We start from the raw sequence: 18,105 nt of genomic DNA on the forward strand, positions 1-18,105 counted from the left end.
GGGTGGGAGGCATGGTCAATATTCGCACAGACATTTCCCCTCCATTTTGGGTGGGGGGAGGGTGTCTTATGGAGCAAAAATAGGGTATATTTGAAAATGTATCAATTCAAAGTGAATCATTTTCTTGAGGCCCTAAAATGCCAGGACAGTCCAAATGCCCTGTAATGACCCCTCTTTGAAAAGCAGACAATCTGAAGTCACCCAGTTCTGCGTCACCAAGAACACCAAGTACTGTAAGGCCTGTGTGTCGGGGTTAGGTTCGACTTCTCCCCGTTTATCAACCACCCCAGCTTTTCCAGAAAGAAAATAGTCACCCTCAGATCTCCTAAACGTAATAGGAGCGTGGAGGGTGCAAAAAAATAAAATGTCGTCTAAGCATGGGATGACCGATATTCCTTTCAGTCTCAGGGGGACCAGTGCCTCCGCCAGGATTTTCGTAAAAATCCTGGGGGACAAGGACAGGCTAAATGGCAGGGCCCTGAATTCGAAATGTCGGACCTGCTTTCCCCACTTGATTGCCACCCTCAAAAACGTTTGAGATTCTTTGTGGATCGGGACGTGTAATTAAGCGCCCCTCAAATCGAGGCAGGCCATGAAGCAGTCCAGGGGAAGAATTAACTTCACCGTGAAGATTGTTTCCAACCTAAAGAGTAGAAACCGTGGTTTATTTCTCGCTGTGGCACTGGAAAAAAGAACCAGCTGGTCTATCAGGTTGCCAATTTGTGACAAGGCTGTCTTGAGGATCCCTGGTTACGAACATCCTTACAGGCGGCGTACCCTTGAACTGGATTCGATAGCCTTCCCTGATTATCCTTAGTATAAATGCATTTGGGGTAGCCTTTACCTAAGGTGGGAGGAACTGCCCCTATCTCCCTCCCACGGGAACCAAGTCACTGGGATTTGGTGTTTTTTTTATGAGAGGAAAACAGGACATCTTTCTGCTTCCCCCTTCCCCACTATTTTAGAGGTTGTCCCCTTTCCCTGGGGCTCCCTTATTTTTAATAAGAAAAACCTTTATGTCAGCAGTACAGTCTAGAACTTTTACTAGATCTTGTCCATACAAGAGGTCTCCTTCAAATGGGATGCCACACAGCCTAATTTTTGAGGAATTTACTAGGGCATCGGTCTTTGCTGATAGCTTGACCGACTCTGCAGACGCGTCTTCCATATAACCTGCTGCCTTATGCAACATGGGTAAGGAATCTATAATAATTTCCCTCCTGGAGGTCCCACTTTCCAAATAGCCTTGGAACTGGTCCAGCTAGACCGCCAAATTACAAGCTACTATTGTTTTATTCATCAAGTTTTAATTTGTCATGGCTACTTCTCATGACCTTTTCATACTGGGGAAGAGGGACGGAAGCTGCCCTTTATGGACTTGGAAAAAATAAAATTCCTGCAGCGAGTTGATAAGTTCTTGTATCCCCACTGTACTCTAACACACCATGCAATAGTGCTCCACCACTAGGTGACATTAACACACACCTTAATACAAAGGCCCACATATTGGTCAACATAGCATGTATGAAGTCTGTTTCACACACCAGATAATGGTGCTCCACTCAGCTCCTCTTTATGGGCATACCATCTGAAATGGGACTCGCTTCAAAGTTCTCGGGGAAAAAAGGGAGATAATCTCCAATGGTGCAGTATCTCAGTTAATGACACAGAATACACCAGCCCAACTTAAAGCGGAGGTCCGCCCACCCCAGTAGCAAATACTGCAGCTGTTGCCTTTTAATATTAGGACACTTAACTGTCCAAAGCGACCGAGCTGTCGGTACCACCGCCGATCTTCGGATCGGCTGTCGCGTGCAGCCGCCGCCCATTGCCGGCAGTGATGTGCTGCGCTTTTTAAATGGCCCAGCGGCAGAGGAAGGAGAGGGCCCGAAACGTCAACTTTGGGTTGAACAAATGCACTTTTTTTTATAAAAAAATAAGCAAATAATGCAGTAAAACCCATGTATTCTTACATGCTTCAACTGAATTGCACACACCGCCTGGCTCTGCCTCCACACGCATAACCACCCTCCCACGTGACGTCATCAGGAGGAAGCCGAGCACCTGTAGCAGACGTGATTTATAATGTATGGTGGTAAACGCTGTAATCTGTTCTGGTCGCAAAAGCTGTCAAAAAGGAGCTTGCACATACACTTTACCGATTATAAATCACACCTGCCACAGGGGAAGTGGTCTGTATAAGGTATTTTTATTGGCAGAAAAAAAATGTTTTACTATTAAAAGTTAAAGCAAGGGCAGAAGATTTAATAGATGGAACGTTGAAAAAAAATACAAAATAAAAAAATACTGACGGTCCGCTTTAAGTTGGGCCGTTGATCAGGGATTTTATTTTTCTTTACACGGTTATTGCTGAAGTTCACGGTTATAAGCAATAGTTTTGGCAGCTCCGATACAGGCAGGCAGTTACTTTAGAGTAAGCAGATAAATGAATTACGAAAGGGTGCACCAGCACCCTCGCAGTTAATTGAGAACTACAAGCTGTCAGCTGCAATGGATGAAAGAACTTTTTTTTTTTTTTTTTTTTTTTTTATGAATAAACTAACACTGAATGAATGATACGGACATATGGGTAGAGCCCGGCACATCCGCGCTGTTCTCAATTTGTGACAGCGAGTGCGAGGGAATCCTCTCTTCACTTGCTGTGACAGGAAAGTAGGAGGAGGGGGGTGCATGCTCAACATGTTACACCCCAAAAATGGGTGAAACATGTAAAATGTCAAAAAGGTAAACTTTGCTTTTAAAGTATGACCAAATAATTACTGCTCTCCGATGTCCGCGGAAATTGTCGTCATTTACATACAGTGCAGCCAGAAAGTATTCACAGCACTTTACTTTCCACATTTTGTTCTTTTACAGCCCTATTCTAAAATGGATTATTTTCCTAAAAATTTTACAAAAAACACCAAATGACAATGCGAAAGAAGTTTGTTTGAAATCTTTGAAAATGTATTAAAACAGGGTTTGACAAATTTGCTTGGAATCTAGGAGCCAGCTAAAGAAGTTAGGAGCCAGAAAACGTGCCCCGTCCCGACAAGCTTGCGCGCAGAAGCGAACGCATACATGAGTAGCGCACGCATATGTAAACGGTATTCAAACCACACGTGAGGTATTGCCGTGATTGGTAAAGCGAAAACAATAATTTTAGCCCTAGATGACCTCTAACTCAAAACATGCAACCTGTAGAATTTTTTAAACGTTGCCTATGGAGATTTTAAAAGGGTTAAAGTTTGTCGCCATTCCACGAGCGGACGCAATTTTGAAGCGTGACATGTTGGGTATCAATTTACTCGGCACAACTTTATCTTACACAAAATTTAAAAAAATTGGGCTAACTTTACTGTTGTCTTAGTTTAAGTATAAAAAAAAAATTCTTCCCCAAAAAAGTGCGCTTGTAAGATCGCTGCGCAAATACGGTGTGACAGAAAGTATTGCAATAACAACCGCCATTTTATTCTCTAGGATGTTAGAATAAAAAAATATATATAATGTTTGGGGGTTCTAATTAGAGGGAAGGAGATGGCAGTGAAAAACACTTTAGAACTGCTGTTTTACTTGTAATGCCAACGGCCACCACAAGATGGCGCCAGATCACAGAGGAAAGCTTAGTCCTGCAGAAGGCCATAAAAGCCATGGCCTCAATTACCGGCGGGCGCGAGACACAGGATCCTGCGCCAGCCGGTAATTGAGGCCGCGGCCTTCTGCAGGCCTAAGCTTCTCCGGGCGCCAGGTCCCAATTTGTCGCAATTGCGACCGGGCGCCCGGATTTTGACGAGCCCTGTATTAAAAACATTAATAAAAAATAAAAAAAAAACACAAATGCGCCTTTGCTCAATAATTTGTTGAAGCACCTTTGGCACCAATTACAGCCTCATGTTTTTTTTTACGTTTGATGCTACAAGCTTGGCACACCTATTTTTAGCCAGTTTCTCCTATTCTTTGCAGGAGCTCTCAAGTGCTATCAGGTTGGGTGGGAAGCATTGGTGCACAGCCATTTTCAGATCTCTCCAGAGATGTTCAATCAGGGTTCGAGTCCGGGCTCTGGCTGGGCCACTCAAGGAAATTCACAGAGCTCTTCTGTAGCCACTCCTTTGTTTTAATTGGCTGTGTGCCTAGGGTCCTTGTCCTGTTGAAAGATGAACCTTTGCCCAAGTCTGAGGTCCAGAGCGCCCTGGAGGAGGTTTTCATCAAGGATGTCTGTGTACATTGTTGCATTTATCGTTCCCTCAATCTGGACTAGTCTCCCAGTTCCTGCCGCTGAAAAACATCCCCACAGCATGATGCTGCCACCACCATGCTTCACTGTAGGGAGGGTATTGGTCAGGTGATGAGCAGTGCCTGGTTTCCTCCAGACATGACGCATGCCATTTAGGCCAAAAGAGTTTAATCTTTCTTTCATCAGACCAGAAAATTTTGCTTATTCCTTCAGATGCCTTTTGGCAAACTCCAAGCAGGCTGTCATGCGCCTTTTACTGAGGAGTGGCTTTTGTCTGGCAACTCTACCATACAGGGCCTGATTGGTGGAATGCTACAGCGATGGTCGTTTTTCTGGAAGGTTCTCCTCTCTCCACAGAGAAACGCTGTAAATCTGTCAGTGACCACCAGGTTCTTGGTCACCTCCCTGACTAACAAAAATAGAAGGCGCGCACACCTTGTGCATTACCAAAAATATTTAAATCTAAAAGTAAAGTCAATAAAAACAGATACTCACAAAATGTCAGTAGGACATGAGCCATAAAAACAGTGTTGAACAGGAGGGCCATTGATGTGCCATATACCAACATGGGGTGTATAGCCGACGCGTTTTGGGGGCATCACAGCCATGGCAGAAATGCAAGGCTGTGTGCCCAGAGGGGAGTGTTTGTTGACTCTCACCTCTAGGGACACGCCTTGCACTTCCGCCAGAGATGCAACGTCAACGACCCCTTCCGGTGGTGTGCATGTCCACACCTGGTGGTATGGGTGTCCACGCTGACACTTCCGGGATTCTGAGGAGTCTGGGCATCCACCCCACAAGCTTCCCTTTATGCCCAGGGGGTGGCGTTTGCATGTTGGCAGCTACCCAAGCGTGAGTCATCATCAATATAATTTCTTTGTTAGTGGGCAAACTTACAAAATCAGCAGGGGATCAAATACCTTTCCCCACTCACTGTAAGTACATGAGATTTTTTTGGTTTTTTATTTTTAATAAATTTGTAAAGATTTCAAACAAACTTCCTTCACATTGTCATTATGGGGTATTGTTTGTAGAATTGAGGAAAATAATAAAATTAAATCCATTTTGAAATAGGGCTGTAACATAAAATGTGGACATAGTGAAGCACTGAAAACTTTCCAGCTGCATGTCTGTCACTTTATATTTTAATGCAAAAATGGGCAGCAAGGGTGGTTTCTTAAACGTCGATTTATTTTCTTAAGATTTTTTTTCTATTTAATCTTATTTAGTTTAACCATTGCCAACACAAGGTTTTTTTTATTTTTTATGATTTATTTATTTGTTTTTTTCAAAGTACAAAGCAAACAGATTCTTAAACCGATACATTACATGTATAGATCAATGCATATTTACAAAAGCACCTCAAGGCTAGATGGTTTCATCAAAATATTGTGAACCCCAGTTCCTCAACGGAGGAAAACTTAACAGAATAAGTAGGTCAGCCGCAGTGGACCACATAAGGCGCCACCAACACAAGGGGTTTTACAAGTCTCTTATGTGACAGCATGGGCAGATGACAGGTTCTCTTATAGAGGACATAAGGGGGGTCTCTATTGCACTGTTGTGCTTCATTAGCACCTTCCCTTGCCACAGTAGTAAAAGTAGAATGTCAGTTCTTAACCTCTAAAGGGAAGAAATGTTGAGAAGGTGGGGGGGCAGTACTGTAAACGTAATCAGGCAGCTGAGGGGCACCTGTATTCCTTATTGTAGTCCAATAAAATTACGGTAAGAAAAAAACATTTTTAAATAGTACAGTAAAAAACAAAGGATGAGGAAATGCAGGTACATTGGGATGTCCAAAAGCAGTTCAACTTTTTTAAATGCTTCCTGGTCACGCACATATTACACAGTCATGTACAACAATAGCATTAACACAAGCTAAGGGGTGGGCAACACAACAAGCTATGAAAAATATAAGTAGAGGGCGCTAGACCACTCAGTGATACCAATTACTAATTAATATTAAGTGAAGTGATCCTGTGAAAAAAATATATATGTATCACTATAAGCAATTACAAAATAATAATACAATTATTGACAAAGCATCAAAAAGTGTCCCTGTGTCATAGAACCAGGACATCAAGTCCCAATAGTGTGATAACCAGTGTGTCACACATATGTAAAACAATTCTTCTTGGTTGGTTTAATCTTGCTTTAAGTGAAAAAAGGAAAAAGCCACCACCACAATCCAGTCTTCTTTAACACCCACTATTGTGTTGAAGCAAAAGGATGCGCTTACCGGAAAGAATGGACTATTTTAATTAAAAGATAGTCAAATGAGCCTATGCAGGATTGTGCCTGCATACACATCGGACAGGAAAAAAAAGATCTTAGCCTCGTCACCAGGGATTCCAGTTTAGGATATGCAACAAAAAAAGGCAATGGAGATGCCAATAGTGTGATACTGATAGGTAAAATTTATTCATAAAAAAAACAAAGTAGAAAAAACAACAACAACAAACGGCCGAATTGGCCTCTTACTTTATAAGTGCCTACCCGGCACTGGGGCTGCAAGCATATCACCGCTGCCTTGCGGTACGGAAAGTGTGTGGGTCGTCTCATGCGGTGCTAACACCGTAGCACAGTCTGGCGTCCCAGCTGACAGCTCCACGAGCAGGGGGGCACGTCACGTGATCGGGTCCATACCGTCCTCAATATCCCCCTAGGCCTCCTAGAGGAGGGTTCAGAGGGAATTTCCGAGGTAGACCAACCCCGTATTACAATCAACACCGGGGGGGGGGGGGGTGGCAGGGGGTGGAAGGAGACCTACCGTATCCCCCCGAAATCTCCCCAATACCCGAAAAAACATTTAGAAGAAGAGGACGACGAGGAACAGGCAGAGCGAAAAAGAAAAAGGACAAGCTAATAGAAGGAATTTATAATTTAACAGAAGAAAAATTTTCAGATCATGAACTGGATGTTTTTCAACAAGGCCTCAAATTTGCCCCTAACAAAGATATGGACAAATTTGAGCTCTTCATTGATGTGGAAAAGCACATTATAAAGTTAAATATAAAAAAAACATTTTGCTGGGAATACTAAAGATGCGATACAAAAAAGTCCGGAAAAATTTGTACATAGTGGCTTGAGGAATCAATCCACTTTCAATCCAAACAAAAGCTCCAACCATCACATTGAAGTTTTCCGCACTCTAGTGCAGGATGATATACGAGAGATGGAATTTGTCCGACAGAGTTCTAATATTCAATTCAAAGAAGCAATTAAATCCATCGAGAGTAACAGAAATATAGTGGTCAGACCGACCGATAAGGGGGGGGGGGGGGCTCGTTATATTAAGAAGAGGAGAGTACTACTATCAGGAGATGCAGAGACAGCTCGATGATTCCAATACATATCAACTATTGAGGGGTGACCCCACCCTAAAACTCAAAAATGTACTTATTGAATGGGTGAACGAAGGAGTGGATCGAGTGATTTTGAATCCCAAGGAGGCGGATTATTTGATCCTCCATGCACCGAAGATTCCGGTCTTATACACCTTACCTAAAGTCCACAAAAATAAAGAAAATCCACCTGGGAGACCTATAATTAGTGGCATAGGATCCCTTTTTTCACGTATGGGAGTGTATCTGGATGGTTTCTTTAAACCACTAGTATCACAGAGTCCGTCATATCTCAAAGACAGCAAAGATTTAATTATAGAACTCCAAAATTTGCAAGCCACCGACCAAACAATAATGGTAACCGTAGACATCGAGTCACTATATACTAATATTCGACAGAAAAAAAGCCCTGACAGCATTACGCTGGGCCCTAAAGCGGGAATCAAAATTGAAGAAAATCCAAATTAATTTTTTAATTAAAGGATTAGAAATAGCAATGTCAAACAACTATTTCTGGGCAAATAATCAATATTATAATCAAATTGGCGGAGTGGCCATGGGGGCCCGCTATGCCCCTAGCGTGGCCAACATTGTTCTCAATAAATGGGAACAAGAAACTATTTTTTTGGATAAACATCATTCGAGTTTTTATAGACGTTATATTGATGACGTTATTTTGTTTTGGGAAGGCCCAGCGGACAGTTTGAAGGTTTTTATTGGCGAAATGAATACCAACAACTATGGATTGACCTTTATAGCAGAAACCAGTATGACCACTTAATTATCTAGACTTAACAATACGAAAAAAAGAAGATAAATTCCAGACTCTCACATACTTTAAAGCCACAGACCGTAATGGTTTTGTACCCACTAAAAGCTGTCATCCTCTATGGATAGGGGCTGTGCCCAAAGGGCAATACATGCGACTTAAACGCAATTGTGATACAGATGAGGATTTTTCCACACAAGCCAAACATCTCACAGACAAGTTCCTAGAAAAGGGGTATGCAGCAGAGACATTGCAACAAGTGTACAACCAAGTTGCTGTCGTGGTCAGAAAAACTCTGTTAACTTCTAAACCAAAAAAAGATTTCAAAAGCGAAGCCGCCTTTGTCTCTGGTTTCCATAGGCAATATCGGCAGGTTGAGGCCATCTTTAAACGACACTGGCCTATTTTAATGAAAGACAAGGATTTGAAATCATCCATTTCAGTGTACCCAAATTTATTTATAGGAAAGCCCCAGTATTGAGAAATAAAATAGCCCCCAATGTGCCTGGTCCACCTAAGAAACTTGTCACCTTTTTGGACGGTTCTGGGTTCCATCACTGCACTCGATGCAAAGCATGCAGAACCACACGTAAATCCGGAGAAAAAAAAAAAAAAAAAAAAAAGAAGATCACACATTTTAAATCTAATGCGACAGGGGAAGGTTTCAAAATTAAACCCTTGATTACGTGTGGATCTGATCATGTGACGTATGTACTCGAGTGCCCCTGCCCACTTCAGTATGTGGGCAGGACCACTCGACAATTAAAAACGAGGATAAATGAGCATCTAGCAAATATTGCAAAAGATTTCCCAAACCATAGTGTCTCTAGGCACTTTACTAAATATCATAACAGTGACCCAAGCCTGTGTACCTTCTATGGCAGGGATATGCAATTAGCGGACCTCCAGATGTTGCCAAACTACAAGTCCCATCATGCCTCTGCCTATGGGTGTCATGCTTGATGCTGTCAGAGTCTCGCTATGCCTCATGGGACTTGTAGTTTGGCAACAGCTGGAGGTCCGCTAATTGCATATCCCTGTTCTATGGTATAGACAAAATCAGCAAGCACTGGAGGGGCACGCATATGACTCAAAGTGTCTCACAAAATGAGATGAAGTGGGTGCATAGGTTATGTACTATGCAGCCCACTGGTCTCAACATTGAGCTGGACTTAAATTGCCTTTTAGCCAATGATTAAATTGTTTCAGACCCGAGTCCATTTATGGTAGAGTTTAACATTTTTTACATTTTTTGTATTTACTTACTATTGAATTATGATCCAATTTGGGTAATCAAGAAATAACAAGTCTGTACATACCTTGGAAATGCTTTATGGTACCAATATTGTATTACATCTAAGTTAAGCAAGTACAATGACCTATTTAGCTTCTCATAGTGCAAGCTCTGAGTTTCCTTAGTGAGGTTGTGCACCCACTGGGTGTGTCTCCCCCCCCCCTTTCTGCCCCTGAGGCTAGGTAGCCTTGTTATGTTTACATCCCGACTACCCCTATTAACATATTGTCTATCTATTTAATTTAGAGACCTTTATATACTTCTATTTAAAATTTGTTATATATATATTTTTTTTTAACTATTTTTTAATTTAATATGATACGAATCAGTGGCTGGCACGCCTAGAGGGATGCAAAGGTAGTTAGCCGCCTCCCCCCGCGCTATTTAGATTATGAATGTCAGTGTCCTTTAAACTGACTATATCTAATTTAGTTGCGCGTCCTATGTCCAGCAATAGTCACTGTTGAGTGACATTGGCTAGTGTGACTGTTTGCCATTTATATTTTCACTGCCCGGAATTCCATAGTTTTAAATAGAGATATGCACGTCCGGAGGGATGCGAGGGTAGCTGGCTTCTTTCTCCCCGTGCATATTTTTCTTTCCTTTTGTATGACATGCCAGAGTTTTTTTTGCACAACAACGTTGTTATATTTCATTGCCCATGTGTATAATGCTTAGTTCTATCTGTCATACATTGGGAATTGTGATATTTTTGCAGCCTAAACGGCACCGCGGCTGCTTTATTTTAGATTTCAATTTGGACCAATGGGTAGTCTCTCTGAGACTACATATACCACCATGCACTAGTGATCGGCCACGCCCCCCTGAAGACGTTGAACCTAACGAAACGTACGTAAAAAAATGGAAGCGGACCCGATCACGTGACGTGCCCCCCTGCTCATGGAGCCGTCAGCTGGGACGCCAGACTGTGCTACGGTGTTAGCACCGCATCAGACGACCCACACACTTACCGTACCGCAAGGCAGCGGTGATACGCTTGCAGCCCCAGTGCCGGGTAGGCACTTATAAAGTAAGAGGCCAATTCGGCCGTTTGTTGTTTTTTCTACTTTGTTTTTTTATGAATAAATTTTACCTATCAGTATCACACTATTGGCATCTCCATTGCCTTTTTTTGTTGCATATCCTAAACTGGAATCCCTGGTGACGAGGCTAAGATCTTTTTTCCTGTCCCATGTGTATGCAGGCACAATCCTGCATAGGCTCATTTGACTATCTTTTAATTAAAATAGTCCATTCTTTCCGGTAAGCGCATCCTTTTGCTTCAACACAATAGTGGGTGTTAAAGAAGACTGGATTGTGGTGGTGGCTTTTTCCTTTTTTCACTTAAAGCAAGATTAAACCAACCAAGAAGAATTGTTTTACAAATGTGTGACACACTGGTTAACACACTATTGGGACTTGATGTCCTGGTTCTATGACACAGGGACACTTTTTGATGCTTTGTCAATAATTGTATTATTTTGTAATTGCTTATAGTGATACATATATATTTTTTTCACAGGATCACTTCACTTATTAATTAGTAATTGGTATCACTGAGTGGTCTAGCGCCCTCTACTTATATTTTTCATTCATTACAATCAGTATTGTCTATGAGGTGCAGCTTTTGTATTTAGGTTTTATATTTTAATTATTGTTTGGTGCTAAATTTCACTTTTTTCAACACAACAAGCTAAAAGACCCATGAAAACACACAGGTTACTGAAGGTCACTCAACAGAACCTACAAAGCCATCTGAAAAATCCTACGACAGAAGCCAATATTAGCCAAGACCTGAACATCCACATAGTAAATTTTACTGAAAATGTGAACAGAAGACCAAAACAGAAAAACAGATGCCTGAAGCTGAAAAGCGTAGGAGCGCCAACAGATCTAGTAAAGTGAACTTTGATGGATGAAAGGTTTTTCAGTGAGAAGTTGCTGAATCCACCTGGCGATACTGGAATGATAAGCAAGTTGTTCTCTGTGGAGAACTTTAGGAATGACAAACTGAGAGTCAGACTGACTAAACAGAGGGAAATACGCAAAACAAAAAAACATCCTGAATAAGGTGAAAGGAAAAAACCACCTTAGGAATTAGAGTTCTTGGGTCTCAAAGACAACCTTATCTCTGTAGGACAATAAAGGTTTTTTTACAGGTTAAACCTGTCAATTCAAAATCACCTGACAGAGGTGATGGCAATGAAGAAAGCAACCCTACGAGTGAGAGTAAAAACATTATTCCCAAAGGGAGTTAACTGAAGCAGTGAAAGAACCGGGTATGCAGGGAGCATACAGCGAGCAACTCTATGTACACAAAGGCCTTCACCAAGGAGGGGCAAGGGATCTTTTAAAGAACCAATAGGGCGTAGATTTGACTCTTGAAAGAAAAAAATATGGCACAATGCATCCCACAAAGTACTATACGTGATGTAATTTTCTAGACATATTTTGACGTACTTGTAAATTGACATGTTTGAGTATAGGATAGGACACAGAACATGATTCTTAGACCATAGGTTAAATTATACAGCTACCTTCAGGTGACTGGACACTGGCAAAAGCTTTGCTGGAATGGCCTCCCAGAAAATCCATATATTCCCGTCCACTCTGAGGCTCCAGTATGTTAGCAAGGAGTGAGGCCCTGTACACACGGCCAGTCCAACCGATGAAGCTGACTGATGGTCTGATGTGCCTACACACCATGGGGCAAATCCACAAAAACGTAGCCTAACTTAACTTTTACCATTTAAGTTACACTGGTGGAAAATTTCTACCCAAGTGCCCGATCCACAAAGCACTTACCTAGAAATTTTCGGCCGTGTAACTTAAATGTCTCCGGCGCAAGGCGGTCCTCTTCTGCAGGGGGCGATGACAATTTAAATGAGGCGCGCTCCCACGCCGGCCGTACTGCGCATGCTCGTGACGTCATTTTCCCGACGGGCAGCGCGCGAAATTACATTACGCCGGGCTTTGTGGATTGCGACGGGACAATAAAGTTGCGTCGGGTAAAAAAAAAGTTACGCGCCGAAAAATAAAATTCAAAATTTAAAAAAAATAGCGGCGATCGAAAAAAAGGTCTGTTTTTTACAAGGTGTAACTAGATTACACTTTGTAAAAGCATCCCTAATTTTACGTATGCAAACGTAAACTTACGCAGAAAAAACAAAGCTGAAAAGCTTTGTGGATCTCCGCAAGTCCTCATTTGCATACGCAAAGCAGCATTTCAACGCAAAATGCCCCCAGCGGCGGATGCGGTACTGCATCCTAAGATCTGACAGTGTAAGTGTCTTACAGATGTCAGATCTTCTGCCTATCTTTGGAAAACTGCTTCTGAGGATCAGTTCCAAAGATAGGCACAGGGATACGCAGGCTGAACAGCAGTTCCGCCTGCGTATGCCTTTTGAGGATTTGGCCCCATCAGTTTAAAAACCAATCGAGTCCAATGCGGTGACGTAAAACACAACAACGTGCTGAGAAGAATGAAGTTCAATGCTTCCAAGCATGCGTCGACTTGATTCTGAGCATGCGCGGGTTTTGAACCGATGCTTTTGCGTACTAACCGTCGGTTTTGACCCATTGGTTAGGCGTCCATCGGTTAAATTTTAAAGCAAGTTCTAAATTTTTCGACCAAAGGATAACGGACCGATGGGGCCCACACACAGTTGGTTTGGACCGATGAAATTGATCTTCAGTCAGTTTTCATCGGTTTTGTCCGATCGTGTGTACAGGGCCTCAGACGTTTAAAGGAAAGAAAAAAGAGGGATCCTGTTCGGTTTTGTACTCCAAGATATATAATTTACCATCAAAATTTCTACCTTCTTGTACAGTACACAGGAATTGATTCTTAGATAATGGACAGCTGCAAGCAGCAAGTGGAGGGGTAGGCAACAAAATATTGAAAAAAGCAATAGACCCAAAAGGAGAAATGCAGAGAGGTCAGCCTGGACAGACATTAAGCCGTTAAGAGGGAAAACAGAAGAGGGGCCATTTCTAGATTGCAAGCTCTAACGAGCAGGGCCCTCTGATCATCCCTGTATTAAATTGTATTCTAACTATAATGTCTTCCCTGATGTTGTAAAGCGCTGCGTAAACTGTTGGCGCTATATAAATCCTGTATAATAATAAATTTCACTCCCGTACTCTTTTTCTTTATCTACTGCTTTTCCCCTCTTTTTTTGCTTTATGTGATCGTTCAATCGATCATGCATAATACTACAATCTCAATATCCACCCTTGTACTCCCCATTAGGAATGACAGACACTACATGCTTTGTGTCTCTGACCCACTCGCATTGTGCTTATACATCTTGCAACCTTGTCTGAATCTTCCGTGGCCAGTGAGATACAATCACCAGAGAGGTAATATATATTTATAATATTTTCTCTTATTAGTTTGTTATGTTAATCTTTAAGCGATTATCTTTGTAACAAACCCTTTGCTTTTCGGTATGTATATAACCTTTTGTATACAAGATTATGCAAACAAGATATCGATTTGGTGTCTATAATGATATAAAAATAGTATGATACAAATCTATATTTGTTAAGATGTTTCACCATATTTTTATTCACTTATAGATTGAGTTTTTTATATACACACACACACACACACACACACACACACATGTCCCTGAGGAAGTCCGAATGGGCGCAACATGTCGGACCCTTTGTATATAATATCCTAGAAATCAACCAATGGTGAAATTCAATCTATTATACGATTCTGTCTTTTAAATCTTTTGTATGTACCCAATTATGTGTATTATTAAAATTACTTTTTTACATATAAATTGTTATCGGTGTACGGTTTCTGTGGTCTCAGAGCTATCAATGGTATTGTTTATTTCACATTTAGGATTAATTTTCTAGATATACCCAATTGCATTCGTATAGTCCCATGCCCCATCCCTTAATTGGGAATATATATGTATTTTTTTCTCAGGGACGGTAATGCTTTTGGCTACTCAATGAGGTATATCTGTGCATGCTCTATGTTCATTTTTGTAAAGCAAAAATTGTTTAACATGCCTACAAGGCAGAAAACCGGGAGGGAGAAATAAATTCCCACAAGAAAAGTGATAAAAATAAATAATAATAAAAAAGCGCACCAGCGAAGCAAGGAGGGCTGGCTTCCAGGATACTTCGTCCACATGTAGACGCAAAGGGTGGCTCCCAAGAATAACATCGGGAGAGACAAGACAGAACTACTGCTGCCAGAAGCAATGCACAAAAAAGGCTCTGTTTTGACAAAGAACCAGATAAAGGAGTAACCTACAAGAACATAAGGAGTGGGGCTCTGTGTGGGCAAGAGCACTTGTAGGCCCCAGAGGGACACAGAGGTTTGAAGTGGACAATGAAGAAAAGCAAGGGAGTGCGAAAGATGAGGTTTAAGAGGACATACGAAGCTGAGCCAATACCTGCAGGGTATTAAGAGCTAGGTGTTTAGCAAATCAAAAATAAGTTGCAGGATGGGAAACAAGAATAGGTTTTAAGAGGGTGTTACCCATCATCATACTAGATGAGAACTACTTCACGCCATCTATTGCAGAGCATGAGAGAAATGATCAGCATGCCCCAAGGAGAGAGGGACACCCAACCTAGAGCAATGTGCCCAACTAGTGGATATCAGTGAATCAAAGATGCAGGGAAATCTTGGAGACAAAAGTCTGTAGAGCAGTCATTAGTAAAAAGAGGGACAAGGGAGAAATGCAATATTGGATGTCCGCGATCATCAAACCCCAAGATGGCACGGCAATAAAAACAGGTATGGTTCTGTAATGAATATTACTGCATGGGCTCAGGAATACTTCCAACAATCACTGTATGAACATAGTCCACTGTGCCTTGTATATTTCAGCAGGGCCATGCTAAATCCCATAATGCATCTATTACAACAGCATACCTTTGTAGTAGAAGAGTCCAGGTGCTTAACAGGCCTGTCTGCAGTTCAGACCTTTCACCAATTGAAAATATTTAGTGCATCTAGAAATGAAAAATACGACAAAGACCACCCAGGACTGTTGAGCCGTTAAGAGTCCTATATCAGACAAGAATGGGGTAAAATTCCTCTCGCAAAACTTCAGCAACTGGTCTCCGCAGTTCCCAGAAGTTTACAGAGTGTTAAGAGAAGAGGGGATGCTACACCTTGGTAAACATTACCCTGTCCCAACTTTTTGGAGATTTGCTGGCATCAAATTACCTTATTTAAAAAAAAAAACTCATTGGTACATTTTTCCAGTTTATACATATGTTTTATCATTTCTATTGTGAATATGGGTTTATGAGGTTTGCAAATCACTGCATTCTGTTTTTATGTAGATTTTACACAGTGTTCTAACCTTTTTGGAATGGGGGTTGTCTACATGCATACTACACCAAGTATATGTTTGTGTGAAGTACAATAGAATTGAAAACTTACCACTCCCCAAGTCAACAAAGAGATCATCTTCTGTCATCTTTATTTCATCAATCATTTGAGCTACCAAGTCGAAAGACGTCTCGCCATACACTTCAGGGGAAAAGGGCTCATAATTATTTAGCTTCTCTGGGTCAGTAACAGAGTGGTTGTAGACTTGCTGCAAAATATGGCGAAGGAGACCTGTGGATGGGCGGGTGTTCAATTTCATAGGATGAGTGGTGCCTTTCCACTAATTGAAGAGAAAAAGAAAAATCAGATTTACTAATTTTCCAGTAAAAACAAAAAATTTGAAAATGGATCAAAAAAGGTATAAACAGTATAAAAAGTGAGTAAATAACCAGTCACCAGTATTATTGTAGTAGTGATTTAGCTGAAATAATGCACATTAGGGAAGTCCAAGAGGGTACGGCAGCAGGCAATACATGCAGAAGTGTGTTGTTGGGGATTTGACTGTAGGAAAGTAGGTGCAGAAGAGAGGTGAGGAGGGTACAGCTAGAGAGCAGAATTAAGTAAAATAGTTCCGGAGAGTTTGAGGGTGGGCAACGTGCAACAAGATAGAAGTGTAGAGGGTATAAGGAGGGGCAGTGTGTGCCCAGGAGAGATGTGTGGATGGCAGACAATGCGTGCAGTAGAAGAATGCTGGCTGCTAAGATGCTGGGCACTATGTGCAGGAAAGGAATGCTGCAAGATTTAACAGTAGTATGTGTAGCAGAGGTGTGTCATTTGGTCAGTACAGGAGCACCTGGAAAGCATAAGAGACAGTATATATACACAGTACAGGAGAGGCAAAGCTATAGGAGGTGGCAGAATGCACAAGATGGCAGTACACATTGAATGAAAGGAGGTAGTATGTGCAGAAGAGGCATGCATGGGTATCCTGGCCAGCAGCAGCAAAAACTGCTTCCTAGGGGGCGTGGCCTGGACATGGCTGAGTGAAGCTGCTTCTCCTCAGAGCTCCCGGCCTGATCCCCCAATTTCTGGCTAAGAAATGTCTTTTAACCGGCATGAACTCTGCCAAAAGATATGGGACCAGAGCAGCAACGAGGGGGACCCCCGGCTGGCAAGATTTCTGGCGAGATCCAGAAATATTTCTAGCTCCTGCAGGAGATATCTCCCGGAGTCGGCCTACCAGTGCCACGAGGCCCTACACGTGGAGCTGCAGAGGAGGCCCAGTCACCGGGCTCTAGTGGAGCTGATACTGGCTCAAGAGTCTTTCCAGGAACAGACGACGGTAACCCCCCACGACGAGATGCCGGCCTCGCAGTTATCGGATGCTGTGGAGATAGATCAAGACATTAGGGCACTGCTGCAAGCCCTCCCTACCAGGACCGACATCGAGGCCTTGATCCTGCAACTGGAAGAAACACACAGGCGGGATATACAGGAGGTGAGAGGGGAAGTCTCTACCCTGATTGACCGGGTGGCGACAGGAAAGGAGTCGGTAACTTCTTTGGAGGCACCAGTATCGGCACTTGAGCAGTCCCGGGACCAGCACCACGAGACGGCGATCTCACTACAGCTCTATTTAGAAGACGTGGAGGACCGGAGCCGGGGCATACCGGAGTCTGCGGATGTGGAGAACATCGGGGCCAAGGTGACGGAGATCTTTCGTGGGGTGCTGGGGGACCCAGAGGCGGTGATCGAGCTGGACAGAGCACATAGGGCACTCGCCCCCAAGCCGACGGATCCAGATAGACCGCGCAATGTCGTGTGCCGACTCCACCGCTGTGTCCAGAAGGAAGCCATCCTGCACCAGGCGTGGGACCAGGGGGAAATTGAAGTGGACGGCTCGCAGATCAGAATTATGCCGGCCCTGTCCAGGGCTACACTGCGCCGCAGGGCGATGCGGAGACCTCTCCTGGACCTCGCCAGGCAAACTGGGCATACCTACTGCTGGGGATACCCCCTGGCTGTTACCTTTCGCAAGGAAGCCAACACCTTCACGCTTCAGACGGCTGCAGACCTCCCGGCACTTTTTCGATTCCTGGAGGCTCAACCTATACAAGTGCCCGACTGGCTTCAGATCCTGCCACGCCAGACCGG

At 42.8% G+C, this 18,105-nt stretch overlaps 1 protein-coding gene across 3 annotated transcripts in view; it reads right to left on the reverse strand.

Moving 5' to 3' along the window:
• DOT1L (DOT1 like histone lysine methyltransferase) overlaps window positions 1-18,105 on the reverse strand; it is a 240,690-nt gene that overhangs the window by 123,961 nt on the left and 98,624 nt on the right. For all 3 annotated transcript variants that reach the window (XM_040323288.1, XM_040323279.1, XM_040323296.1), the window contains exon 5: window positions 16,063-16,291. In XM_040323288.1, the coding sequence (XP_040179222.1) occupies window positions 16,063-16,291 (229 nt within the window). The remainder of the gene's footprint in view (window positions 1-16,062; window positions 16,292-18,105) is intronic.

This window comes from Rana temporaria, chromosome 1 (assembly GCF_905171775.1).
Source record: "Rana temporaria chromosome 1, aRanTem1.1, whole genome shotgun sequence".
Taxonomy (NCBI): Eukaryota; Metazoa; Chordata; class Amphibia; order Anura; family Ranidae; genus Rana; species Rana temporaria.